The sequence below is a fragment of the Rhea americana genome, unplaced genomic scaffold, assembly GCF_003343005.1.
Source record: "Rhea americana isolate MKP2758 unplaced genomic scaffold, rheAme1 scaffold_267, whole genome shotgun sequence".
Lineage (NCBI taxonomy): Eukaryota > Metazoa > Chordata > Aves > Rheiformes > Rheidae > Rhea > Rhea americana.
Window position 1 is genome coordinate 685,378 of NW_028186387.1, and position 8,884 is coordinate 694,261.

The 8,884-nt window shown below is 44.2% G+C and overlaps 1 protein-coding gene across 1 annotated transcript; it reads left to right on the plus strand.

Moving 5' to 3' along the window:
• The first annotated feature begins 299 nt into the window (after positions 1 to 299).
• On the plus strand, positions 300 to 8,884 carry TXN (thioredoxin). The gene is made up of 5 exons (XM_085307869.1): positions 300 to 541; positions 5,430 to 5,534; positions 6,231 to 6,290; positions 7,093 to 7,158; positions 8,664 to 8,884. The coding sequence occupies exons 1-5, from the start codon at positions 518 to 520 to the stop codon at positions 8,724 to 8,726; spliced, it is 318 nt and encodes a 105-aa protein (XP_085163995.1). The 5' UTR covers positions 300 to 517; the 3' UTR covers positions 8,727 to 8,884.

Here is an 8,884-nt window from a genome sequence, read left to right on the forward strand (position 1 = left end):
CGCTGCGAGCCCGGCCCTCCGCACGTACGCCACCGTGACTCAGGCCTCCGCGACGGCCGCCGCCCCCCCCCCCGCGGGCGGCGCGCGCACTAACGGCCGGCCGCGCCCCACCCGCAACGGCCGGCAGACCCCGCCCCGCGCGGCCCGCCCGGCCGCGCTCGCCGCTGCGCGCCGCGGGCCTGCGCGCGCCCCGTGACGTCACCCCGCCCGGGGAACCCGAGCCGCGCACTGGGCGGGGCTCGGCCGCCACGGGTAGTGGAAGAGGGGGGGAGGGGGGGAGGGGGAGGCGGCTGGCGCGCCTGCGCGTTGGTGCGCGCCGCGCCGGCGGGTATATAAGCGCGGGGCCGGGGCGGCGGCGGGAGAGCGCTTTGGTGGCCTGAGGCGGTGAGGAGGTGCCGGGCGTGCCGTGGTAACCGTAGTGCCGTGCCGGCCGCGTGCGCGTGGGGACGAAGCCGTTGGAGCCCTTCTCTCCGTTTCGCCGCCGTCGCCCCCCTCCCCCTCGCTCGCCGCCGTCGCCATGGTGAAGATCGTGGGCAGCCTGGTGAGTCCGTTAGGAGGGGGGTGGGGAGGGGGAGGGTGGCCCCCCCTTCCCTCCCCTTTCCCCCCCCCCCTACACACACACACTGCAGCCGGGTGCAGGGCGGCGGGCAGGGCGGGGAGGGGAGGGGGGCAGCCGGGCCGGCGTGGCCCGCTGCGGGGAGAGAGCCGCTGTCCCTTGCCGGGGTCAGCCCCCGCGGCGCGCCTGCTGGGCGGCGAGGGCAGGGCGGGGGGCCGAAGGCGTCCCCGAGGGCCGGGAAGGCGGCTGGTCACCCGTCGCTGAACGGCCCAGCGGCTCCGCTGGCTTCTGACGCTCAGCGGGTGTGTGTGTGTGTGTGGAGGGGGCAGGGAGCGGCGCGTCTCCACGCTGCGGTAGGTGATGGCTCTTCTCCCATGGACGTCTCCGCGGAGCGTCATACTTCTCTTAACGAGCTGCACAGGGGGCTTCTGCACTGTAGGACCCTCGTGTAGGAGTCTCGGCTTGTCTGACAGCCTGCCAGCAGGTAGAGGACCAGGTGGCTTCCTTAAGAGGCGGACATAAAGAAGTCCTGTTCTAGTACTGGATAGGAGTTAATGGAGAACTGCAATCCAGTCTTCTTGAATAGAATTATTAAGAGCCCATTCCTATATTGAAATAACAGGACTTGGTATCATAAAAGATATTTATCTCCTTTTAGTGCTGTCTGATCTGTTCTGTACACTAACCAGGTGCCTCACAATTTGGATGATGCTGTAAATAAAAGCTGTGGTTTTTGAGATACAGAATTGTAGTAGAGCCTGCCCTAACACACAGAGAACACTTTACTGATGATGAAATATTATATGCTCTTGTGTACAGCAGCTGACAGACAAAAAAAGAATTTGTTAGCTGTAACTTAGAAACATCTAAATACAATGAACCCATGTTTCAAAAATGCCTTTCATGCAAACTTATGTGAGCTCCCTATTCTAGGAAAAATCTTATTGGGCATAACTTGCATTTTTGAACTTGAAATTTGGTTGAAACCTCGGCTTCATCTGATTGTGAAGGCCTCTGAAGGTGGTGTGGTATGGCATCCAAGTTTGAGTGTCTTCWGAAGCTATGCTTTTCTGAAGGCAATTTCCTGTATATAAGAAGTCTACCATGCTTTTCATCTGGGGACCTCTGAGGCATCTTTGTCTGACCCAGAGCATGCTAATTCTTATGGCCAAAGTTTGAGTACATGTGAAGATGGAAAACTCACTAAAGTTAAGGTGAACTAAATGCCTTACCTTGTAGCTCCTGGAGATGGAATGATGTGAGTTCAGCCTAAAATCCTTCTCTTGGTTTGCTCCCTGTCCCCCATGCCCTGTTTGCAGGTGGGCAGAAAGGGTTAACCCTTTAAGTAAGGACTGAGGTTTCTAATAAAGAATGGAATATTTCTAAGGAGTGACTAGACCTGGTTTAGGAGGAAGAGTGCAGCTTGGCCTGACTTAAAGAACTGGAGTAGTTTTCCACTATCCTCCCTTCTGTGAGCATTGAGTAAAGTACTGCATGTACCTAGGGATCTTCGGTAGTTAACATCTTATCTTACCCAGTTTTGTTTCTCTTCTGGTGAGAATGTGTGGCTTCTCTGAACAGACATGCTGGCCAAAAGTAGTTAACATCAACAGTCTTCCATGTTTGTGTGCACTGCAACTGGAATTCCTGAATTAATTCTGTTCTTTAAAGCTGTTAAAAGCTTTTATTCTGCTCAGGTAAGATGAAGGGGAAAAAATGTGATCTTTTGCTTAAAGCCAAAGCTTCTATGAGTGACTTCTTTTAAAGAACATGACAGCTAACTAAATGTGACCTGTTTCCTACTAGACTTCAGAAACTGACTCATTCCTGAAGAATGACTAGTTTTATTTAGTACTGCTTCTAGGCCATCCCATGCTTCTACTAATGGACAAGTGGAGCAATACTTCTGCAGACTTCTTTATAAGCCTGTGGTGTTATGTACGTATGAATGACTTGCATAAATTTTAACATGATTAGGTTATGGAAATTGTATGCCTTTGATAGCTGGTGTTGCAGAAGTCCAGAAGAGCCCTGGAAGTGTTCTTCACACTGACTTTTTTCTCTTATTTGAGGCAAAGATCTTGCAAATCTGCAGCTTCAGATGCAACTTCAGAAATAGTTGCTGCTGTCAGTTCAATCAGTTGAACCTTCAGTCTTTTTGCTAGCTCCCTATTGTTAAACTAAAAATGATGTGTTAGTCAGGTTAGGACTCAGATYATGATTGATGGAATTAAGCTGCCTTGAGCTGGAATTAATGTCTGCTGGAAATCATGTTTACAAGCAAGATGGTTGATTCAAACTGTCCTGGATATTTATTGCTGTAGAGCAATGGACTCCTTACACCATTGCCCTTGTTCAGAAGCCTCCATTTTGAGGTATTACCTGGTGCTGAAGATCTGCCTCTACACAAAGCCTTTTGTCATCTGTTTTCTCCTACTTGGGCCTTAGAAATTGATGTCTACTACCCATGTATTTGCTGAATGCAGGATCTGCTSTTATACTGGAAGACTGGACATACAAAATGAGAGCCTGCATATGATCAATGATGCTTCAACAATTGTTGAAAAAGTACTGTCCAGAGGCTTCCCCTGATAAGATGCTACTTGAAGGAAATAGTAATAACAGAGCTATGAGTTCTTTGAACTGTGTGACTAAATGGGCTTGTGGAGTGTAGTTKGATAACAAAGATTTGTTTTCTATGTGAAAACTTGACCATTCACACACATGCTTCCACAGTTTTTTCTGGTAGACCAGAAGGGCCAAGTAGTTTATACTTCTGCCAATTCTGTCTTCCTGTTTCCAGAAATATTAAGGTCTTAGGGAGAAGTGCTGGGACCTTCATGAAGTATGATATCTCTAACTAGCAAGACTAAGCTTTTGAACCCTGTGTTTCTCTTCAGTCTTACTCCAGCAGTTTTAGCTGATACTAGAGATGACTCATAGGGTAACACCTGACAGAAATCAATAGAGGCAGCAGCCAGGGGCCTGGTCTCTGGTGTGTGGTTTTTGATAACTTACAGTTACTGTGTCCTCCCACTCTTCCCTTATTTTGTGCAGTAGCAACCTGTGATATGTGGCCACAGCAGCAATGCATTAGAGGGCTGGACTTTCTCTTACAAGATAATGTAGTTTTGCAACTTGACRGAGTATTTTAGAGTAAGAAAAGGACTAATTAATTGATAGGTGCAGGAARCAGCACTAGTGAAGAGCTGATAATGCTAGAATGCAGAGGTATGAGAGGCTGCCCTGGATTTGGGGATTTGATGGTGTGTTGGAGTCAGGCTTGACTCACTGRAGGAGGTGCAGGGAACAGCTTGGATTCCTGCATACTGGCATATTGAATTATACTGGCAAGAATAGGGAACTTCCCAGACAGGGATGCAGGAATGCATAGTATGCCACTATGATGGGAGATGTGGAGAGGCTGAAGGGAAGMCTTGTTTTTCCCCAGTCTTGTAGGTGGAAAGTAGGTGATGTAGTAGTTAGCTACTGATCTTATAGCAGAGTAAACACTGAATATCCAAGATGCAAGGTTGGAAAAACTTAATTAGCATACAGAGATTGCACTTCTTAAGATGGTTGCATGGGGGGGTGAAAATCTTATCTACAGGAGAGGTGTAATGCAGGTTGTATTTACAGTTATAGCAAGATACAAAAGCTATCACACAACTTTATCCAGAAGAATACTGGTGCTCACTGAGGACTCTTTGTTTATTTATTAAACCTGCTTGTGACTAAATTGATTGTATGTACTGTTGGCTCCTTGCCTGTATAGCATTCTTTAAGGGGAGAATAGCTTACTAGAGTCCGGTTGCAAGTTACTTTGGCCAATAACAGAAGCTGGTATTGATTAATTCCTGCACTGTAAAACTTACTACTGTTCAGGTGTGGCAGTAACTTTGTAGCTTTCAGCAAAGTATTTTTGACAGAAAACTCCAGTGCTCAACTCTGAAGTTGAGGAGGGCAAAGCAGCTATCTTGTCTGTGTGTAATCTGAAATGGAGCTTAAATTAACAGCTGTCCTGGAGCCTACACTGCCACAAGAAAACTAAGTTAAGTAATATTTGAGTTGGTTGTACTTGCTTTGGAAAAACTGTCAGGAAATAGCTGATAAGTATCTCAGGCAGCAGCAAAAAATGCTAATTTGGATACTTATTTGCATTCTGCTAGAATACAAATGCTTGTTGATTTTAGTGTGTTTCAGTTCTGCTGAAGTGTCCACTGAAAATCTGTGACTAATGAGATATAAGGAGCTCTACATCAGAATGTTGTCTAGATATGACTTGTATGACTTAACAGTATAACTAACTTGAAGGTCTAAATTAAGTGATGGATGTGTGTACATAGAACACTTGTCTATTCCATGTGTAGTATTGCGTTGTCTACTAAAGTTGTACTCAGATTCACTTGGTAAAATAAAGTGCCTGTCCTAAGAGGTGGTTGCTTTAGAAAACATTTTAGGGTAATATAAAACATGATTTTTTTATACTATGTATTATTTGGAAAAGGCATCAAGCTGGAATAGTGTATGAAGGCTGCTACATTAGACATAATGGTCAAATTCAGAGTAATACAGAGCAGCAGGATTTGAGATCAAAGGCTTGATAAAATTCTAACTTGATCTCATCGTGCTACTGTTCAGTGAGGTGGAGTGCTTGAAGACTAGTCTTTCCTAATTAAATAATTGGCTAGAAGACACTCACTGACTGGTAATAATGATGAAGGCAGTCTGCATTGAAGCACTTTGAGATTTGTATCATTACATAAGTGGGGTCTTTAAAAAGATAGCAGAATTGTTAGTGTGTGTGAAGGCTGAGACTAAGCTAGCTGTAGGATTAATAAATCTTTAATGTATTCAATTCTTTTATCTATAGTCAGAATTTGAGACAGAACTGAAATCTGCTGGCGAGAAGCTTGTAGTTGTTGATTTCTCTGCTACGTGGTGTGGACCCTGCAAAATGATCAAACCTTTTTTCCATGTAAGTAGCCTTTATAAAACTGTTTTGTCAGGCAACTGTATTAAAGTATACTCAAATGTTTTTTGTGCTACTTGACAACCATATGGAGATTTCCTTTTGCCATATGATCATGACTGAATTTTCTGAAAGAAATCACATATGTGTGTACTTCATGACTGAGTAGAATAGGCTGAGACAAAGTTTTGATTTGGGTGGGAGCTCAAATTAACTTTTGCTGCCCTAATGCTTACTCTGCTTCACTCAGCCTCTAAAGGCCTGTGGTAAGTTGTACTACACTAAAACTGGGGATACAGTGTTAAAACAATCCTCTTTATAAGTGGTTGTCATCCGGTAATAATGCCATCCCGTAGAAAAGGATGGGATTTGTGCTGTAGCATCTTCCTATGTTCTGCTGAAAAATATAGTAGATTTAAACTTCTTTTCGCTTGTGTATTGGGATAGTTGAGTGTTTTCTACCAGTGGGGAACACATTTAACATGTGACAACCTTTACTTTGCTGAAGACATGAATTTCAACAGACTCTTCCAGGCATTGAAGCAGAAAATTAAAGCAGCTATTCACTGATCATAAYAGTACTTTAAGGTAATAGGGTAAACATCACCATGAGGATGAAGAAGCCTTATACTTTCTACAAATGTCTCTTAAAGAAATGCTTTCCTGGAGCACTGCAACTACAGCTTGTCTCTTTTATTCTAGAGTTTGTGTGAGAAGTTTGCTGATGTGGTGTTCATTGAAATTGATGTGGATGATGCTCAGGTATGGTTATGGGGCAATGCTTAAGGAGGGCAGTTAAGATCCACACAAGTGACAGTGGGAAAACTTCTTAGTTTCTGCAAGGGCAGAGACTCTAGCATAGCTAGAGACTGTTTACCCTCTAAGAAATAGAGATAGGGTTTTTCYTACCTTTACTGGAAAAAGAATGAATATTTAGTGGACACCGCCAACAGCCTGGGGAAGAAACTGCCCTGTGGTATCTGCACACTGGTCTGTGTGGCATGCATTAGGTAACTTGAGCATTGCTGCTTTGAACTCCAGTCTCTAAAGCCTTAAGTTGTCTTGATGAAATCTTCCCTAGAACTACTGTATTAGAAAACAGTCTAAATATTTTAGACTGGTCTCCCTACTGCACTTGTCCCTGTTTCTCCCTTTTGCGTCTTGATTTTTAAGTTGAATRAAATGGCTGCTATATAGCAGTTCTAGCAGCTGGTAGGTACCTGAACAATATCAGGTTGAAAAACAAGAGTTGCTGTAGAACTTAAGCCTTACAAATGGTGGTCTGTTTTGATGCAGAGGTCTGGTGTTCCAATCACCATTAGATTACAGATCTAGTAAACATGTATTTCAGCTATTGTATGAATTAGATGCTGAAGGGATGATCTTGCAGACTTCCTTCAAGGAGATGCTTTCTGATACAGGGATGAACAACCARAGGTGCTCTGTTTGCTTAATAGCACAGCTTAGCCATTATTGTTGTCGCCTAGTTGAAAGGGAACTAGTGGGTTATAAGTTTAACAGCCTTCAAGACTTTTCAACTGAATTTGTCTTCTGTCTCTTCCAGGATGTTGCTGCACACTGTGATGTCAAGTGCATGCCCACATTCCAGTTCTACAAGAATGGAAAGAAGGTAGGCCCTGCTTTTTTGGGCAGGGAGGATCTCTGTTCTGGAGCAAGCATGAAATTAAGCACCTGGAGGGGAAGATGGGGAGGTTTAGACCACACAGCCTGCTTTCTCTTGGCAGTGTATGAGGGGCACAACTGGCAATAGGGCCCTCCTAAGAGCAGTCATGTTCACTTCCATACTGCAGAAAATGTAGCATGGATCAGTAAGTCGACTGTCAAACTCCTTTAGTCAGAGTGAGCTAGTGTTACAGCTCAGTCATATAGGCAAAGCTTCATGATATTACTGGGGTTAGACATCTGGGTCAAGCCTGCTGCTGTGTGCTTAGCACTCTGGTTTTACCAGTCTTGGTTACAGTTTGTCCTCTGGATGCATTTCCTATTCATGCAGATTTAACCACATATGTCTGTGGAATCCTAGCTAAATGAGCAGACACTGCAGTCTGGAGTCCTGTCTATCCTGGTCCTGTCTGTCTCTAAGGTCTGGATACAGCTTCTGCTCTAACTAGARGTGAACACTGACAGTGTAGTGGGCTGCTTGTACATGGTACTTGGACTGAGTGTCTGCTTGGAGTAAAGACTGATTGTTGAACTAAATGTCAGAGGCTCTTAATTTGCCAACCAAACTGAATGTGTAAACCTTTAGGGTTTTCTGAAGTAAAAACAACATTTGCCTGGATGCAGGTGTCATGGCTGAAGGCAATAGAATTGCTTCCTTAGAAATGGATGTCAAATGTTGCATGAGCTGTAGTTCAAGTCAGTACAGGGCCAAATAATGACTAATAATGTACCTATGATAATGTTCTTGGAATAAAGATCTGCTTCCAGCAAAGATAATGCAATCAGAAAAACTGTAATTGAGGTGTGACAATGTATGAAACTRGTATTCTTGACCTTGTTGTATAGCACCTAATTCTGAGCAACCTCTGGACTCATGAATATTAAATATTTAAGGCCTATGGTGTCTTCTCTGTACCTTGTGCCCTCGTAGGTAGTAGAGGACAGGCACATTTTGTTTTGAGGCAACAGTTGCCTTTGTCTTGCAGTATAAGTTGAAATAAGGACATAAAAAGTGGATGCCGAGCTGTGAGACAGGTCATTCACAGAGGCAGTTGCCCTTTCAAAACTTGATTGGAAAGGGTCCTGAGCAATCTGAGGTAACTTTGAGTTACTTCTGCTGTGAGGTGACTTCCAAATGTCCTTTCATTTTGAGTCTGTTACATGATTGGCTCAAGATCTATTATTATGTTTATTTCCCCCTCTCTTACCACACATGTAGGAGGCTCCAGCTATGGTGATCTGGAAGTGATTTTTTTTTTTGAATAGACTCTTGTCCCAGTCTGAGTTGAATGGGAGATAAATGGCTCTTAAACATGAGCTTACTACTCACCTAGGGCTGAATAAACTGATTAGTGAAGCACAGCTGAACAGATACATGTTTCTGGATGATCTCCAAGTAGATGTTATGAAGCATTGTATGCTGCACTTTGTAAAATCATACTCTCTTTACAGGTGCAGGAGTTCTCTGGTGCCAATAAAGAGAAGCTGGAAGAGACCATTAAAAGTCTAGTTTAATCTCCAACAGTGGAGACCTGGGATCATGACTGCTTCAGCTAAATTATAACCTGTAACTTTTCTACTGAAAATCTAACCAAGCTATCTAGAATGAGTCATGGAAACTGTCCTTCTGGTCTATGTAAATGAGTACAATAAAGTGTAAATTCTCTTTTGGA

Coding starts and splice junctions, on each gene's coding strand:
- TXN (XM_085307869.1), top strand. CDS start 518: ATGGTGAAGATCGTGGGCAGCCTG. Junction 5,535..6,230: donor TGATCAAACCTTTTTTCCAT/GTAAGTAGCCTT, acceptor CTTTTATTCTAG/AGTTTGTGTGAGAAGTTTGC. Junction 6,291..7,092: donor TTGATGTGGATGATGCTCAG/GTATGGTTATGG, acceptor TGTCTCTTCCAG/GATGTTGCTGCACACTGTGA.